At 30.9% G+C, this 19,593-nt stretch overlaps 2 protein-coding genes across 3 annotated transcripts in view; one reads left to right on the top strand and one right to left on the bottom strand.

Annotated features, from left to right (window-relative positions):
• The first annotated feature begins 1,061 nt into the window (after positions 1–1,061).
• Positions 1,062–7,473, top strand: LOC141449683 (pyrimidodiazepine synthase-like). The gene is made up of 6 exons (XM_074119348.1): positions 1,062–1,219; positions 1,512–1,617; positions 5,092–5,311; positions 5,382–5,508; positions 6,723–6,838; positions 6,985–7,473. Exons 1-6 carry the CDS (start codon positions 1,195–1,197, stop codon positions 7,108–7,110), a joined length of 720 nt encoding a protein of 239 aa, XP_073975449.1. The 5' UTR covers positions 1,062–1,194; the 3' UTR covers positions 7,111–7,473.
• Positions 7,474–9,514: 2,041 nt separating this feature from the next.
• The window catches only part of LOC141449678 (peptide transporter family 1-like), a 49,468-nt gene continuing 39,389 nt past the window's right edge, over positions 9,515–19,593 (bottom strand). For both annotated transcript variants that reach the window (XM_074119340.1, XM_074119339.1), the window contains exons 2-16: positions 17,555–17,613; positions 17,337–17,415; positions 17,116–17,257; positions 16,947–17,033; positions 16,508–16,782; positions 16,029–16,111; positions 15,722–15,892; positions 14,735–14,986; positions 14,368–14,619; positions 13,348–13,448; positions 13,154–13,267; positions 11,138–11,231; positions 10,794–10,922; positions 10,602–10,709; positions 9,515–9,890 (exon numbers count right to left, since the gene is read on the bottom strand). In XM_074119340.1, the coding sequence (XP_073975441.1) occupies positions 9,762–9,890; positions 10,602–10,709; positions 10,794–10,922; positions 11,138–11,231; positions 13,154–13,267; positions 13,348–13,448; positions 14,368–14,619; positions 14,735–14,986; positions 15,722–15,892; positions 16,029–16,111; positions 16,508–16,782; positions 16,947–17,033; positions 17,116–17,257; positions 17,337–17,415; positions 17,555–17,613 (2,075 nt within the window). In that variant the 3' untranslated portion in view covers positions 9,515–9,761. The remainder of the gene's footprint in view (positions 9,891–10,601; positions 10,710–10,793; positions 10,923–11,137; positions 11,232–13,153; positions 13,268–13,347; positions 13,449–14,367; positions 14,620–14,734; positions 14,987–15,721; positions 15,893–16,028; positions 16,112–16,507; positions 16,783–16,946; positions 17,034–17,115; positions 17,258–17,336; positions 17,416–17,554; positions 17,614–19,593) is intronic.

Genomic DNA, 19,593 nt, shown 5'->3' with positions numbered 1-19,593 from the left:
ACAATTTTTCTTCAGTTAAACAACTGTCTAGAGAGAATAAAGCAAGCACCAGATACATTTTTTGAAATAAGTGTCATTGCTGAATCTATCCTTAATAAATTAATACCGATACGAAAATACTATGCAGCAACTGCACAAGTGGTGATGCTGTTATGGGTATGATTAAGGATTTGCTGTAAGGTAGTGCTTATTACTTTATTGCCTTCAAAATTTTGTACATGTTTAAAGTTTACAAGGCTAGTTAATTTGTAATATAATAGAAATAAATACTAAAGAGAAATAGCAATTTACTAAATAGAAAAACATGAGCTGATTAATATCTTAAACATTCAAAAAAGAAATCCTTTTATTTATTGGACTTTTAGACGATTTTTGTTTTTGGTACAAATCCACCCATTCTTGAAACAATTACAAAAAAAAAAGATTCAATTTTTATTGTCCTCAAAAACATTATTTCCATGTGTGAGAAAAATAAATTCGAATATATGACACAAACTCCATTTTACGGCTAGTAGCAATAAGTGAAATGAAAACGTTTTAACTAGCCACTGAGTCATTGACATGTTTAAAGCCATTTTATTTCAAAGAAAATTTCAAAGCCATATAGAACTTTTGTGTACGTAGGTCAGTTAAAGTTAAATGTGTGCGGTTTTGTGACCCCGCAGGTTCTTTTCAGGGTTTATAATTATATAAAAATATATAATAAATTAGTATATTTTTGCATGTAGCATACGAGGGGCATAAGGGTGCAACAAACAAGCAGTGCAATCATCTTTGATGATATAAATTAAGGTATAATCTAATAGATTTATTATTAACTAGAAAATACCTCATTTTGTTAAATTTTCATTTTGTTTGACATAACTATATATCAGACTCTTGATCCATTGTAAAAGAAAGTAATCGAATAAAAATCTTTTAGTTAACGTAATTTAAATTATATTAGTTTTAATAAATTAAATTATGTTAGTTTATGTAACGAATTTTCCAAATAATCTCATGATTTGAAAGTCCCACCATAGTAAGTTACTTCACTCTTTTGCCGCTGCAGCTATCTCAATGTGATATTTGGTGAGGACAGCGGCAATCTCTTTATTATCCACGCCCAACAGTGTAAGTTAGAGGTTATCATCGACCTTCCGCATTGGTCTTTGGCCTAACCTGAATCCTAGTGGTGTTGGGGAAGACTTCAAAATGAGTACGGTTCATTTAGGAGCAGGTAATTAGATACGTTCACTTAAATCTAGTAGTAATTTCATTTTTAAAAAAATTTCCTCATAGTCATCCAATTAATTACTATTTGATAGATTATTCAGCAACTTAAACTTGCATGTCAAGTGATTGAAAAAAAACCTCTACCTAAAATTCAAGATGAAAAGTAGAAATAAATAGACCGGCTATTAGCTAAGTTCTAATTGGTGGGAGATATTAAAACTATAGATGAATTTCAACCATTCTATCGTAATTTATATATTTTTTTAAACTGAGTATAATATTCTTTCTTATTAAAGGTTCAAAAGATGTTCCTTTAAAGGATGGCAAACTTCGTCTTTATAGTATGCGATTTTGTCCTTACGCCCAGAGAGTTCATCTAGTACTATATGCAAAAAACATTGAGTAAGTACTGAAATCATCTTATATTATTTATTTGAAATTTGGAAATTGTTAGAACAATAATTTTTAAATACGTTCATCTTGTTACCGTTATACTTGTCATGTCTTGCTGCTATTCAACTCAGTTTTTCTTAATGTTCCTCTTTTTTCTACCATATTATCTTTTAATTGTAATATCATTATCTCTACTTATAATGTTTGTTCACCTTATCGTATTATTGATTGGTGATACAATTAATAAAAAATACAATAAAACATAAAAAGGTTAGATATAGACTTTTTTTGATAACTGAATTTAAACCCTCATGAAAAAATTTGACTCGATCACAATTCTTTCCTTGAATTGAAGAATGTATATATTGTAATAATATTAGTAGTAGTACTAACTAGGAAGAAAGGTGAAAGTGAAAGTTATATATCTTATGAAAGAAGCCGGTATCTCTTGCTTATCTACCGACAGATATAAATAAAACAAATTGTTTAAAGCGAAAAAACCATGAGGCTATACACTGTTATGTAAATATGATATATGTTGTTTGTTGAATTATGTAAAAAAGAAGTTCTATTGAGCAAAGAACTTTTTCTTTTTTTAACCTATGTTACAATAAATGTAGAGCGGTCAAATATATCTGAAACAAGTTATATTTACCGATGGGGAGCTAGTTGTGGTGAATACACTTGCTAACGAGAACTAACATTTTCTCTTGCATTACAAAGTGAACATTGTTCTAGAGTAAATTTGTTGTAAGTTGCTAAACCTCTATAGTTTTTTTAACATCCTTCATCTGTAATGTTTGTGGATATTTTTTACAGTAAACTTAACTGTCTAGTCCAGAATTTTACGAGAAAACAAATCTCGCTTTGCAAAGAAACCCGTACTTAACCGTCTTTGAATTGGGAAGATAGTTCGTTTGCATAAAACCGAAATTGGTTCATAACTGATCTTCGTGCTTCACGTATGGGGTTCCTGGGCTGAGAATGGCATCTGCTTCAGTTCTGGAGGTAGAAGTGCATAACCGTGCTTTAGGAAAGGTTTCACTGCTATATCATGAACGGCTTAAATTAAGAGGATCCAAGCGAACAGTTTACCGTATGGCTTCACTTTTACTGGTCTTGCCGATCGCTTCCATTGACACGATTTCATAAGGCATCCAAGCCCCACTAGTATTAAAACAAACGGAATTACATTATTTATAACATCGAGTCCTGTTTTTGCGAGTGGGAAATGATTAAAGATAGGCGGTGAAAAGGATTCGGAGTTGAAGTCGCCGATATGAGGTTGCAGGTCGCGGTCATAACTGCCTAACCGCAGGTTTTTGGGATAGGGTGCATAGACGTGGGGTATAAATCATCTTTAGTCTTAACCAAAGTAGATAAATTCTTGCAGCTGGAGGTCGAATATTTTGTATTGGACCAGAACTACCTTAAGGGTATGAAAAAAGATGTTAAGATGTTGATTTACCGGCTAACATGTTTGAAAAATGACTGGTCAACTGTAAAGACGTTCTCTCATAACAGTAAACTGAACGGTCTTATCTTAGCTTAACGCTTTACTTTTATAGTCGTATCTTTCGTCTATTAGAGGTTATTGTTAGCCAAGTAGAGCAATGCATTTTTAAACTTTGTTGTTGTCCGCTATTGATATTAGTAATTATACTAATGTAAGGAAACTGGAAATGCAAGCTTGTCACTGGAATCCTTGAATTAAAAAAAAAAGATAAGAGAAAAGAAGTTTACCTCTTTCGTACAGGATATTGATGACAGTCATAAATTTAAGCACCTACAGTTTCATTCTATAGCGCAGAGTGGGAACTTTAGAGTAAAAAGTTTGGAAGGAGAAAAAAATTATTTATGAAGAGCCAGAAGACTTTGTCGTCTACCAAGTTTTAAAGGAGAGCAAACTTTCTAGCTCTGATGATATTATTGTTTTCCTGGTCATGCACCAAAAAAAAAATATAGAGTGCCCTTTCGTCTGCTTCCTTATAAAGGATCTTAAGCTGTCCTTTAGCCTGGAAGATGACTACGCTCCTGGTACCACATGAGATTCATCGGTAACTTAGCACTTAATAACTTTTCAACTGGGAGGACCACTTTGACTGGATTCTGATTCTTTTTCGTCGAAAATGGTTCTGATGTTCTTTAAACCTGGTTTACTAATTTTTGTTTGTAACGAGGGAAAGAATACAGTTCTAAGGTCGGCAGTGCAATGAAAAATATCCGGGCACCAATGACCTTAGGTTATTAGTAGGTGCCCCAAAATAAATGTAATAATGCCGCTGGAATTTTTATTTGAGATATTATTTCAGGGACATTTTTTTTGGCGCATTTTTAAGGAACAGAAAGGTGATTCTCCTATTTCAGTGTAATGTACACACCAAAAAGTAGATGGTCTAAAGTGAAATTTAGGTGTTGAACTGACAATCTTAGCAAAAAAGTATTATTAACAGTTATACAACAGGGAATGATAAGTATAAACTATGCATATATCTGTCTCCAAAAGAAATAATGTTGATAAAAGATCTTCTTTACCTATGAACTTACAGCTCACTGTCCGGTGATAAGACAGTGTTGCTAGTAACGAGAGAACACTATCCGCAGGCAGGCCGTGCACTGAAAAAAACTCCAGGTTCCTATAATCTCAGATGTGATGCGCCGTAAATAAAAAAAAAAAAAAATCTTGTATGTAGTTCTGAAAAAATAATGGACTATCGAACTGTGATTAGATGGGACAAAATATTTTGAGCCGGAAGTAACTTAGTAACGACAGCCTTTGCCGAAAAATTAAAACTAATTTGAGAAAATTTTATTACAAAATGATTATTTCCATAACCACCCGTTACTGTATAACATATAGGGAAGTGCAAACTAATAGTGGCGAAACAAATTAGTCCTATTACATTTGGACAAACAATCACTCTGTATTCTTATTCACATTCATAGGTTAAGAGGATTTCTCAAGCGCTTAGATTACTTACAAAAGAAAGGAACCAGTATCTTTCTCATCACAATTTGAAGAGGAAGACAATCTTGTTACGCTCACCCTTAGGTCTTCGGGACACGACGCCTTGCTCGGCCCTTGAAGTTTCATAACTTTCTTGTCGAGCTAAACACATTAAATTCAGCTGTAAATCATGAAACTTAGGTATTGCGTTCTAAGTGCCGTACCTAAAATTTTTTCATGAGATATATGAAGATAATATTTTCATTATAATGCCTGCATTGATTATATTTTATGGGTTTTTCAACTTTTGTCGTTTTGGATAATCATTTGTAATCCTTAATTAATTGACAACTTTAAATATATATACACATATATTTATATTTAAGGACTAAATATGTCATTTGCGAAAAATGCATGTTTTTACCTATAGATTTTAATTTACCGTTTTAATGCGAGATTCTTGTAAAGATGCAGATTTAATTGAACATTACTGAACTTTTATTACTTGATAAGAGTAATTCCTTTTTTTATTCTAGTCATGACATTGTTTACATAAATCTAAAAGACAAGCCTGAATGGTTCCTGGAGAAGTTTCCTGCTGGTAAAGTTCCAGCTATAATTGTTGATGGAGATCATCTGCACGAAAGCTTTATAATATCTGATTTTCTTGACGAAAAATACCCTCAGTACCCTCTATATCCTAAGGACCCTTTAAAAAAAGCAAAGGATAGGATAGTAATTGAGACATTTAGCAAGGTAAATTAAAATTTATTTTCAAATTTGTATTTATTGATGATTTTATACTAATGGTTAGTTACTATTTTAGGTAACAACACTTTTGTACAGGATATTTGTTAGTCAAAAAATGGACAGTTCTCAACTGATACCTTTGTTTAACGAGATGGATTACTTTGAAAAACAATTAACCTCTCGAGGAACCCAATTTTTTTCAGGTATTTTTGTTAAGAATCTCCAAATCTTTTTTTTATTTTTTACGGTGCATCGACTACTATGGTTATTAGCGCCCCTAATTATTTCATGCATTTCTTTTGACCACTCGAGCTGGGTCGGTGTGGGGAATCTTGCTCAACAAGGCAGGGTGGCGATTAGGTCAGCTGATAGCTTCTCCAATCATCCCTTTCTACAGTTGTTACTGTTTTTGGCCATTTCCTTAATGCTTTTTGTATTTTATTTTAAAATAATGTTTTAAAAACTTAAGCTTTTTTCTAAAAATTTATTTATTTACGGCGGCAATATTAAGATTGTCAATTTTTCTTCAAAATCTAAAAATGATAATATGTTGAAATAAAAAAAAAAGTAACTTTTAAGCCTAAACTAAAACGTAACAACTTCAAAAAAAGGCAGAAGCAGTTCTTTGAATATTTGCTTTTTCTAATCCTCTAAAGCCCAACTGAGTTTTTTTCTAAGGTCTAGTAGATTGATCAACGTGCATTTCTGTTGGTTTATTGAACTTAGAGTTTGTGCCTCATTCTCGTTGATAGGCGAAATCCAGAGGCCACATGGAACATCATATATGGAAATACGATTAATGTGAATGGTGTATGACGTTTGATTAAACTAAACTTCATTGTCGTGCTCTTGAGAGTTTAAATAATAATAGTAAAATTTTCTGAAATTAAGTTTAGGGACTTCTTCAGAACTTTACAAAATTTATAACTTCATTTTATTTGGAAAGATTGAGCTTAAACTGAATTTTCTTGAAAGGGGTTTTCAAAAAAAAGGGTGATGTCCTGAGGAAGTTTCGAGCTGCAATAGTGTTTTAATCTAATATTCCTATTTCATAATATTGTGAATTTAATCATTAAGTGATATAGCTCATGAACGTGTTACTTGAAGAAAATTTATGTAATAATGACAAAAAATAATAGGGAAGGGATTAGCTATGCGGTTAACATATTGGATTCCCACGCGGAGATTCCGGGTTCGAATACAGCTGCTTGCCCTTAGATTTTCTCTTTCTTGGAGCTTCTTACTGTTCACTGTCCGGTGTTGGACAGGGTTGACTGTAACGTTAGAACACTGTCCTAAGGCCAATAATGCTCTGAAAAAAAGCTCCGGGCGCCAATAACCTCAGATGATGACGTGCCTTCGTGATCTTTGTTTTATACACTTCTTACTGCATGCAGTAATTTTTTATTTTTAACAGGTGATAAACCAGGTATGATAGACTACATGATTTGGCCTTGGTGTGAACGACTAGAGATGATAAGGATACGAGGCGGCGAACAATTCAGAGCTCCTCGTGATCGATTTCAAAGAATGGTTAGTAAGCTAGAAAATATCGTGAACTGTCAAATGCATGCACTAGAAATAATTTATCTTTACAAAATCGAAAAATAGTGGCATTTACAGTGTGTAAGGTATGTTTACTCTCATTTTTAAAAAGTTTTATTGAATGTTATGCTTAGTGGGATTGGTCCAAGGCAATGCTTGAAGATGAAGCAGTAAAAAAACATTTCGTAACACCAGAACAACACATCAAATATTTTCAGTCGCATAGCGCTGGCATTCCAGACTACGATAATATCCTTTGATCAGTTTTATAAAAACCATGTATCAAAACCTTGCTAATTTTGTGGATGTGCGCATAATTAGTGCTCCATGTTAAAGATGGAAGTGTTAGCAGGTGTTTTGTGAGATATCAATATTGTAAGCGCTGTTCCAAATTATTTCGTATTTATATGATTGCAGTTGAAAAAGCTATCTGAATTTAGAGTACTTTTTTTAAAACTTGTTTTCTTATAAAAGAATAGATAAGTATATTTTTGCAAATATATATAATATGATTTTAATATGAGTTTATATGATATTATTATAGTTGTAATAACTATTGTAATATGAACTGTATAAGTATATGAAATAAGATATTTCAACTTCTATATTACTAGAGTGTAATACATCTTTTGTCGAAGGGCTTCTTATTTTTATTTAAATAAGATAAAAATTTCTAATTTTTATTGGACGAAATACTTCTTTCAGTTGATTTTTGTCTTCCTGATATGCTTGTAAAAGTGCCATTGCTTTTGTAAGTTTTCTTGTGGATTTCATTATTATTATTATTTTGTATTAAAGAATGAATATATGTTAAAGAATGAACATATGTTAAAGAATGAATATATATATATAGGCCAAAAATCTAATTCTTTAATCTTGAGTTGTAATGATTTTTGTTAAATATAAGTATATATTTTTTGGTGAGAAAATAAATTTTTATTGATTAGTCATTGAATTAATTTATCATCTTTCTTGCAATTTAAAAGAATTATTAATATATTGGCATGTTACGAAGTTATTCCTACTTAAAACTGTGTTGAGTTTAGATATTCTATTCAGAGATTGCATTTATAATAAGGTAACTACTCTTTTAATATATACTTTACCAACTCACTTTTATAGTTTCCATCTGACACACGCCTCTACAAAGATTAGTGAAAAGCGGATGTCTAGCGAAATCTTGAGAGAGGAGGTTAATATGTACATCGCGATCAATTAGTATCCCAATTAGTGCAAATTATTTAGAAAACAGACTGAGGACTTTATTTACTGAAAAGAGATATCCGGATCTGTTCTTAATTGGTATCAATTAATACATCTTTTTGCTCAAAATTAACAATAGATAGGCTGAAACCCCTACATTTTTTTTTTATCTTTGAATTAGACTCATTTTCTACTCTCTTAACAAGTAATTACAAAGACTTGAAATGGGGTGAGTATTTGATTCAAAAAATATTATGTAAGTAGATCAGGAGTTAAAAAGCTGTCCCCTCATATATCTCATCTGCCCAGTAATATCTATCGATTTTTTTTCTCAAATTCCCCAAGGACAAATATTTTTAAACAAAGTTTGTAAATCATGGTATGAAAAGAAGAATTTAATTAAGTTTCATGTAGTTTTGCAGAAATTTTATAAAATACAATTCTGTTGCGGTACTTCTTTCTTATTCTGGCAGAGCCAATATTTAATATTGTCTCACCAGCACTGAATTATGTTAGTTCTCAATATTCCTTCTAATCAGTTATCGTGAAAGATAGTTCTGGACCCAGTAAGAAGAATTTCGTTTAAAAAATTGTTTGCTCTGAACTAAATTTTCCATTTACTACCCAAAAAACAAAAGGTAAGTAATAAACTGGATTTTACCTTTCTTTCCTAAGCACAACTTATTTTCAATTTTCAATTTTAGTATTGAAAGTACGAGTAACTGTTTTGCCAGTGATGTTCCTAGCTTTTGAAAGACTTGAATATCTCTTCCTCAATTTTGAAGTTTTGGTCATTACTTTTGAACATACAGTCATTTAGATTCTAAATGTAGAACATGGTCATACATAGCCATAAATGAGGGTAGAATAAATCTACTGAAATTGTTAAGACACATCACCCGCTAACATGCGAGCTTCCTCACTAGAAAGAGTGATTATTAATTTGAACTTTCGTCACTCAGTTCTAGATTGTTTTTTTAATTCAATTTTTGAACATCAGTTTACTTGAATGTTTTGCATTCAGAATTTTAGTTTTATTTCTTCTAACTAATGGAATGAACTAGTAATGTATCGTTCTAAAATACATCCACTCATGAAAAAATAAGAAAAACAAAATTTCTTTTTGTCTGTTTTGGTGCAAAAATGAGTGACATATTCGCTTGAAATTCATCAAAAATCATATAAGTTATGTATTAAATTATTTATTTATTTTTTAATTTAGTTAGCTTAGAGTTCATACTGTTTTTATTACTTTTATACTTTTATTAAAAAAAGCAAAATTTTTTTATTTGAAAGTTCAACTTGTCATTTATTTGTTCTTTAATATTAGAACCTAATTGTTATTCTAAAAAGAAGCATTCCTCATTTTATTTTACAGTTTTTAATTTTTTTTTTTCAGGGTACATAGAAGCAGCATTAAAAAATTGTTTTTTTTATTGACTCGATTATTTTATAAGTACATTTTTCTAATAAATAATAGAAATTTCTTATTGCAATATTTGTATGAATTTAAAATTGTGGTTTTTATTTTAAAATACACGCAGTTAAAATTGGTACTACATTTCTATTGCGATCTCCTTTTTTCCTTAAGGAACATATATATATAATATATACATTAAAGTTATTAATAAATAATCTGAGGGCTATGTACAAATATATACACATAATTTTATACAAAAAGGGGAAATCACATTTTTTTTCCATTTTTTTAGGATCTGGAATCCTCAGTCTCATTTTCTTCAGATTTTACCTCTACGTATTTATACCTCATGGCAATTAAGATAAATAAAATCATCACTATAGTCATCAAGCCGGCAAACAAGAAGAATTCGTAAGCCTGTGAAAACAATAAATTTTAATTTTAAAGAAAGGCGAAAATTTTTGGTTTAAAAAATAATAATAATAACGACAGTGGCAGCAAAGCTTTCCGATTAAAAAAGGACATAATAAACAATGATACTGCATTATCATCAGCTGTAAGATGATCCATAGAGGAAAGTAAGATGGTCTTATTGTAAATAAATGTCTTATAGTACGGGGGAATTCTTTAAAGCAAAATATTTTTAAACGTTACATCATAATAACTGAATGTGCTGATGAAGACGCGGCATACTGGTGAAACAGAACAAAGAATTGGCCAAGAAGGGTCTAACTCAGGAAACAAGAGAGAATATATGATATTTGGTGACGTTGAAGAATCCATAATGATTGATGAGGATTGGTTAATACCGGTAAACGAATTGGCTAATACTGGGACATTTTAAAGAAAATCTTGTCCGGCAGAGTTTTCTTTATCCGAAAAATATTTTTGGGTAAGCTCAGTCTAGAAGCCTGAAGGGAAGCTACGCCACTGATTACACACATAAACAAAAAAATGAAGGTCTCAATGAATTTAAAAATCTCAAGACCTTAAAAAAAAATTAAAAACGTAGAGTAAAAAAATCGTTCAATATCTATGGATCAAATGAAGAATCTTATTTTATTGTATTAATCCACACATTTAATTCATTTAGTCTTTTTATGTAATTAATTAATTAATTAAAATTACCTGGCTATCAAATATTTTCATTCCCGCCACAATAAGGACTATAATATTTCCAAAAGAATCAGTGAGTAACCAAATTGAAGATATCACAGATTTCATACTATCGGGACTCTAAAAAAAATCACGTGAAAAAGTTAGATTTTTATAAATTAATAATTTATAAATTAAATCGCTTTTCCTCAACCTCATTTCTACCTGAGTGAACGAGAATTCCAGACCAGTAATAGAAAACATTATTTCAGCAAATGTAATGACGAAGTATTGAGGCAGTTGCCACATGAGATTCACACTGTTTGGTCTCGTTATTGTAAGTAGCTTTCCATCCTTTAAATAAATAAATGCAAAATAAAAAAAACTTCATCAATTTTTAATTATTAAAAATTTAATAAAACTATTCTTTAACTTATAAACAACACAAACTATCAGACTTGGGCTTTTGTCCATCTGCCTAGTTATTTGAACTTATTTTTATATTTTAAAAATTTATTTTGTTTTATTTTAATTTTTCTAAATATTTATATAGCAGAACATTTTTATACCTGGTCTTTATTCGTAATAAGATATGTGTAAAATCCACCTGGAAGAAGTTCAATTGATTTATTCATATTCTTTCCATTTACGATCACGTAGTATCTGCAACAAAAACATTGTTTTAAAAGGTTTACCCTAAACTTTTTGTGCACAAAAGGTAGGTAAAATAGAATACAAAATGCAGACATTTCTAGTGATTGATAAACTATTTAAGGGCCTCTTCTAATTTTATTTTTCCAAAGTGGAAGTTGGATTAAAACAATTTTATGGTTAAACTGTAGAATGGAGACGATCATACTGATCTACGTTTTTGAAATTTTTATCGCTGCTTAAATTCAAGCTTAATCTCGGATTGGATGACTGGATATTGCAAAAAAAAAAAGAAACAAAAGTGTAACAGATTGATTTCAAATGATTAAATCAGAATGCGTGAGGGAAGGGATTAGCTATGAGGTTAGCATACTGGACTCCCACGCGGAGGTCCCGGGTTCGAATCCAGCAGCTGACCCTTAGATTTTCTCTTCCTAGGAGCTTCTTACAGCTCACTGTCCGGTGATGGACAGTGTTGTCTGTAACGAGAGAACACTGTCTGGAGGCCGGCAGTGCACTGGAAAAAGCTCCGGGCGCTAATGACCTCAGCTGTTGATGCGCCAAAAAAAAAAAAAATAAATCAGAATGCGAGTTTAAACCGCATTGAAAGGCTGACCCTAAAAGAGAAAAAATTACCTTCTAATGTATTTTATGTTTAAAAGCTATTTTTCTATTATTTTCCCGAAAAATGGAAATGTGTTTTTAAGCAGGTAACATATTAGCACCTTAATATCAACTACCATAGCTAAGAAAAATACTTATAAAATAACAGTTTGCACTGATCATGAGGGTCCTATTCTGCAAATAATTAAAAACTAATAATCATCATCATAATAAAAAATAATCGTGTGGTAAAACAGCATTTAAAAGTATTGAACGCAAAAGTAGTAATTCTAAAGATCTTAAAGCATTACCGACGTGGTACCTGAAGATTTCTTGAACGCCTGCTAATAAAATAGTGACTTTTTTCTTTTTCTTTAAAGGGAACATCCTGTCCGCAGGGGAGGTAAGAATGGTGCTTACCAGAAACTGTTAGGTTTCTCAGGAAAAATTTAACTAAGAGTTGATTAAAAGAGGGTTTCTTCAGATAACACTGTCTCACAATCAACCCGAAACATAGTATGAAGTTAATATTTTCAAAAAAAGATTCAAATTTCTAAAGAATATAAAACCAGCACTTTTTAAAAAAATACATACTAAAAGTTATTGAAGTCATTAGATTTTTTACTTATTGAGTCCCGGACCTTTATATGAAAATTTGTTTAAAGCAATGGATATTTTTTTGGTGCATTGACAACTGTGTTATTAGCATTGATTTTGTTGTTTAATGATACTAATTCAGTATTTTCTTTAAAATATTTTTTGAAGATATATTATTGTGTGAAGTTATACGCTCTTTGTTGTTTCGCCTTCCCAGTATAAGTGCGTTCGTTCATAGAACGTGCATCATTGTGGAAATAATGATGTTAGTTACATCATTTTGATGGTAATACATGGTCTGCAATCTCCGACTTTAGAATTTTCTTTGTAATATTTTCCATAACATACTGTAAATGTTCAGAATTATAAATGCCAAAAAATGTTACATCTTGAAAAAACAAAAACAAAGGTGCCAACAGAGTTATGAACAAGACATTAATTTTTGGTACTTAGAACCTTTTGAATTTCAACTCTTCAATTACATTGGAATGAATAAGTTCATCCAATAATTAATTTGTGATTTTCAGTTTAGCTCACTTTTAGATCCGGAGTAGTGATGTAATTTTATTCTATTAGACCACATTAGGTTGGAAAACTGGTTCGAATGCTTAAACTTTTTTAATCAGAAGTGATGGGAAGGAATAATATTGATTTTTGGTTTACGATTTTTTAGGAATCAATTGCCCCGGCGAGTAAATATTGCAATATTAAAAGATAAGCAATCAATCACTTACTTTCCTCTTTCTTTTATTTCAGTTACCAAAGACTGATAATTGTTTACATGGATTGTGGGATTCGTAGGCCCTTTGAGCTGCACTTCCAGGCTCTCCTTTTGCGAATAAAGAATTCTACAAGTTTTTTACGATTATAAATACAGTCATGAATAAATTTAAAATAAGTATCAATTCCACTGAAAAAAACAACTTACTTCAGTTTAGGAAAGCCTTGATTTGATTTTTGTACTTCACCACTTCCTGTTATGTTTAGAATTTGTAAAGATAATGGACTAGTGAATATGTAAGATGAGATCTATAAAGAAAATTAACATTTTCATTCGTTACTAAATACGTTATCTAAATATTGGCAAGCTTGTTGCTGGTTATGAGTACGCCCTTTTAATTGAGAGGAACTCAGTTTCGGGTCGGCGTTTAGCTTCTTAATTATGAAAAATAATGTACTACTGTCCCCATTGTTGTCTAATTTGGAAGCTGGCTTTTAAACCGCTGAAAAGTAATTACATTTAAAAGGGATTATTGTAGTCGTGTCAAGCTTTCTTTCGTGATTTCTATAATAATCCATGTATTGAGATCTCTTGCCAGTTGCAATGAATAATATATTTTTATTAAACGAAATTGGCTTCATTAAAAAAACAGGACCTAAACATAAGGTTTCGTTCCGTTTTTACCCGGACTGTCTTGTTTTTTTTCTAATTTGCATTGGTATCAAGAGTTTTGTCCAAATGTTCTACTTTGTTCACAATGTCGATAGTAAAATTAATTCGTAAAATTTTTATAACATGAAATATTGTCACAAAATATTTGTAATGTTAATTTCCCTTGTACTTATTACTATTAGAATCATGTGACATTGATGGTTAATAAAACCTACTGAATAAAGTTATAGCTAATTCTTACACATAAATAGATTAACTTGCTTTAAATACATGAAGGTTAGAGATCCATAGAAGACATGTGTATATTATTCAATTATTTTTATCTAAAGAATTAATTTGGTATACAAATATTTTGGCTACCGGACCACGCAGCCACCGCCTTATGTTGTTTTCAACTGCAAACGAAAGTAAATCGTTGAAGAAGTTAATCCTTTCTAATGCATTACCAAGTAAAAGGGACATTAATTTAGTGAATAACATTATTTCAAGCCTCAAATGTTGTGTGATACAATTTATTAAAATGTATGTTTAATAGATAAAATGAATTATAATAACCTCTTTACTCCTTAATTCCACTTTTCCACTGTATAGCGAAGAAGAATTATTATCACAAGATTTATCAATATACGCCTCTATACTTAAAATTTTCTTATCACTAACAGTCAAATGCAAAAATTCAGTGGTATCAAGTGCAGCTAGCGTATGATTAACATGTACATCCGGCAATTCGATGTGTATTGGGCAGTTAAATGTGTTGTAAAAACGCAGCTGTGCTTCTCCTACATTAGGCACTATAGCTTTGTCTTTCTATAAGAGTAAAATTTATTTTAACTCATTGAATTTAAGATGCTTTTCAACATAATATAAGTAATAATAGAAAAAAAAATGGTTTTAATAAAATTAATACATGAATGGAAATTACCTCTATTTGAAGCTCTAAAAATCCAGAAATAAGAAATGCAACTGCTGCAAGAATTCCTCCCCAAGATAGTTTTTGCAACGGTGTCCTTATCAAGCGTATTTTGTGAAAGAAAGGATAAATCGCACTTTCGAAAATTGGAATAAATATTAAGCACAGCACTGGGTTAATAGTCTGCATTTGATCAGGTTGTACTGTAAACCAACCATTTATGCTGCCATCCATATTATTTGCTTGAAATGTCCATTTTGAACCCTTTTTGAACAAAATTAAAATATTTAGTTTAAATCAGGCACATATTTATTAGTTTTGAGTCATTTTTATTTGAGTAAGGCAATGAAGATCTATTTCAGGTGATCGAAAGTATTCAGTGAAAGTTCATTGAAATACTGGAGCTCAGTTACAGGTTTAGACCAAGGTATTCAGTTGCCCTTTTAATACGACTGCTACGCTCTTCTTGGCTGAGATTATTGAAAGCTGCTTCCTTGTTGGCGAAGTGGTAGGGAGGGTACAAAGAGAGACTCCTGCATTCGAGGAGTTCCAAATTATCAAATTAATGTTGAAGCAAACTTAATAACTCTGCTAAAAGATATATGGATATCTGGATATGCGGGGATAGAACGCAATTAGAAAGCACCGAACTAGCTGAGTGCAATCATCATCATCGTTCTGTGGTCCGAACTAGCTATCACCGTCATGAAAGAATTAAGTGACCCGTCATCTGAGGAAAGACTAGAAGTCTCTTACAAGTCTCCTGACTTCTGGTGTGCAGAGTTGTATGTAAAGAGCGGACAGTGTCTGATAGCTGATAAGGCAGAGAAAAAGTCTTCAGGTGTCTAATTCAGATGCCAACGCGTCTTATTAAAACACACACACACACACAAAATGCATGTTTAGAATGACTGGGAAAAGTTTAACGGGAAGGCTTTGTGTTACATTCCAAACAAAAGTGTTTCTCTAGTCTTTTAATGTTATATATAAAATAACTACCTGCTGATCGTATAGCGCCCAAAATATTATTGTAGGTGTAAATAAAAATATTATTCTCATCAATATTTTAGTATCTTCAATTAATTTTAAACTGCATTTCGGCGCAGCGTAATCCAACCAGTGATTTTTCTTTTCCATTTTTTGAGTTTGAACTTTGCGCACTAAAGCATGCTGAAATTATAAAGCAATATTATTAAATATAAAATATCATTCTGATCTTGATTTAAGTTTTATATTTAAAGCTTGTTTTTAATGTTTTAAAAGATATTGTTTTAAATTATTATAGATTTACATTATCATTACTTACGCTAACACATTTTGCAACGTCCATAGCGATATTGCCATTAGGCTTTCTGATTTTATACAATGGCTTTCCGCAAATAAATATAACTGAAACACAATTTGAATCAGATTTGTTATTGTTACATGTTACATTAATCATTTTTTATTCTACTAATTTATTCTACCCGTTAAATCATTATGGTAAAGCTTTAACTTTCCTTTTCATAAAACTTGATGCAGCATTTACATTACCAATAATGGTTGTTTCAAGAGAAGTCTTTATATCTTCCTTTAATTTTAAGAATACAAATAATAATAATATTAATATTTTCCGTGAGATGAATTAATATTTTGCATATACTAACATTCGTTCATAGGGAAAGCGAATTTTTCTCCATGAATTCATTTTTTATTCTATAATTTAACGCTATAATATTTTAATGGCTTCATATTGCAATATTGCAATGAAATGATAATCCATGTAGGATGGTAACAAGTTCTTACCAAGTGACAAGCACATTAACGCTGCTGGAATACCAAATGCCAACGGGTAGCAATTCTCTTGGCCAAAACATTTTACTTCTTCTCTTAAAAGAGGAGTCAAAAAGCAGGAAAGCACACTTCCTGCATTAATTGAAAAATAAAATACTGAAAAGAACCGCTGCAGCTGCGATTCTTGTTGTGGTAAAACAAATTGATCACCCCCAAAAGATGAAACACACGGTTTAATACCTCCAGTGCCCGAAGCTATTAAGAACAAGCCAACCAAACTTAGAGTTCTGAAATGGAAATAAATATATATTAATAACTTTTAATGAAACTTTACATCTCTTGTAAAAAAAAAAGTACATAGATTCGCTATTCATTACAGTTTGCAATTAAATTTGGAAATGAATAGTTTCTGCGACATATGTTAATATTGTGGAAAGAAAATACTACTTACGCATGAGGGATGTTTAAAATCGAAATTGAACTAACGGACAAAACTATATTTCCAAGAGCATAAAAGATTGATACATACAAGATAGTCCTGTAAACAAAACGATAAAATGAAATATACGCAAGAACAAAAAAGCAAAATTAAGGTATCATCAAGGTAAACTTATTCTTACTTGTATTTTCCAAGCCACGAATCTGCCATAATTCCACCAAGAACGGGCGTAAAATAACATAACATAACAAATGTATGATAAATAACTGTTGATGTTGTTTCGGAGTATCGAAGTGCTTGTGACAAATATAATGAAAGGATAGCTGCAAATAATAATATAATTTTTAATGTTTAAATATCACATTCAATAAAAATTAATGTAAAATAATTTTCTGTGCTTACTTCGCATTCCATAATAGGAAAACCTTTCACAAAATTCATTTCCAATTATGAAAAAAACAGATTTTGGATATTTTAATTTCTAAAACAAAAAATTATAATGAAATATTTTTGAAAATAATTTCTGCAGTCAAGACGAATTCCTACTAAATTAAATTAATTAAAGACCCATAATGCTTCTTATGATCACTAGCAAAAGCAAATTTATTCATTCCGCTTACCTTTTCTTCGTACTTAGGTGGTGGCTTTTCTGGAAGTGACGACATAACCACCGTATCACCTTAAAAAGAAATAAGAAATTAATTTATTTATTTATTTATTTATCGTAGAAACATACAAAAATTACCCAATTTTTTTTAAACCTAATTTTTTTTATTTATTTTTAATTTAAATTGCATAAACTTTTCTAGCGTTTTGAAATATTTATTGCTTTCAATACAAAGTATACAAAATTGGAAGAAATAGGATGATGGATGTTCTCTTTTTTAAATTCCTTGACTTATTGGAGTTATCAGTAATAAAATGGTGTGAATTAGTACAAAACTACATAAAGCAGCATCCAAATTTGTTTAGTATTTAATTCATATTTCGTAGGAATATATAATCATTTGTTACAAATCTTGTTCATTAAGACTTACTTATCCGGTTGCCGGAATCAAAAGAATGATAGCCAACTGCCATGGTCTGCTGGCTATCATTTTAGTTAGAAACTTGAAGGATTGTTATAGAGCTAAGAGAAAAGGCATCTAGTTAAAAATGTTCAATTTTTTAAAATTACCTAACGATTTTTATGAAATTACTCTTCAAAATTAACTCTCTTTGAATTTCTTGGTCTCAGTTCATAGTTTATCAAAGTATTTTTGCTTTGTTTTTTTTAAAGACAATTCCTTTGTGGTGCAATAGATTAATGTAGGATTAACTAATTTCAGATAAAGATATTAATGATTGATTGATTATTTGAACGGTTTTATCTCAGTCACTTTTGCAAAACGAGTTAAAGGTACGAGTAATTAATAAGTAAAACGAATAAATTATTAATGAAGAAATATCTAATGAAATTATTTCAATTGAAGTATAATTAAAAATGACATCTTTTTCTCTAATTTATTTGCACACTTCTTAACTCCTAAAAGATTCTGTGGTTTTAAAATGTTTTAGAAAGAAATTCTATGTTTAAGGAAGTTATAGAAAACTTAATTTCAAATTTATCGTAATACTCGTATAATGCTCCTGAGCGTTACCCTCTGGTCCCGATCTCTTTTCGTAAAAAGCTGCCTATAGGGGCAAAGGAAGCATACTTTCCATGGTAGAAGTACGGTGAGATGAAATCCTCCATTCAATATTTCTGAAGGGCCTGACTAGACTCGTTCAATCTATCTTCTTCTTGGCAGAACGAAAGTGCTAAGGAAGATGATCACCCTGGTGAGAGGACATTTGATTTGTATCTACTAGGATGGGACTAGCTGTGAAAGAAATGTGATGGACAAAACACCGTTCCATCTTCTTGGATAATGTGTCCATTATTCTTGCAAATAATGTTTAGGCGTCCGTAATATGTACTTTGTATGAAGTAAGTAGGTGTTAATGATGATGAGCTAGAGTTCTTCTGTGCATTGTCTGACTAAAATGGTTGTACAGTAACTGCAACTATCTGTTTTGTGTGAGCGTTGGAAATCCAGTATTAAGGATGCAATGTCCGCAGTAAACACAAAAAATCTCCGCAAAGATCTTATAATAAACTACTTCGCTTGCCTTCAGCTTGATCCCAGGTCGATGATTTGATGCCACTATTTCTCTTGCCCTAGACAACCAGACAATTTTTCCAAAATTTTAGACAAACAATAATCTTTTACTTTATTAAATAAGTTTTGTTTAATATAACTCATAATATTTTTTGGAAAAAAAGAAGTAAAACACAATGTCTACTTAAGTATTAAATGAAATAGGAAAGTAGTAAGTAATTTATCAAAAAAACTATCGAATGGCCCAAGCGACCGGATATCAATTAAAATCGGATGATTGCTTCGATAAGGAAAAGGAATATAGCAATTGAAGGTAAAACATGAATATTAAGCACAGGTGGCATTGTGTGAACAATAAATAATAGAATGATTCTTTTCCTGGTATGCAAACTTGGTCTTTAGCCAAACCTAAACTCTTTGTTCCAAACTTTCTAGTTGCCTACAGATAATCAATATAGAAGAAGATTAAAATTATACATTGTTTTAATTTGGAAGTTAATATAATCAATAAAAAATAA

This window comes from Rhodnius prolixus, unplaced genomic scaffold (genome assembly GCF_049639745.1).
Source record: "Rhodnius prolixus isolate KJV_2025 unplaced genomic scaffold, Rpr scaffold_2, whole genome shotgun sequence".
NCBI lineage: Eukaryota > Metazoa > Arthropoda > Insecta > Hemiptera > Reduviidae > Rhodnius > Rhodnius prolixus.
Note: the sequence above shows the minus strand (reverse complement) of the source record. Positions and strands in the feature narration are given on the sequence as shown.

Excerpts from the sequence above, each read along its gene's own strand:
- LOC141449683 (XM_074119348.1), top strand. The coding sequence starts at position 1,195 with ATGAGTACGGTTCATTTAGGAGCAG. Across the intron at positions 1,618-5,091 it reads CTATATGCAAAAAACATTGA|TCATGACATTGTTTACATAA; the intron begins GTAAGTACTGAA and ends TTTTTATTCTAG. Across the intron at positions 6,839-6,984 it reads GTGATCGATTTCAAAGAATG|TGGGATTGGTCCAAGGCAAT; the intron begins GTTAGTAAGCTA and ends TGTTATGCTTAG.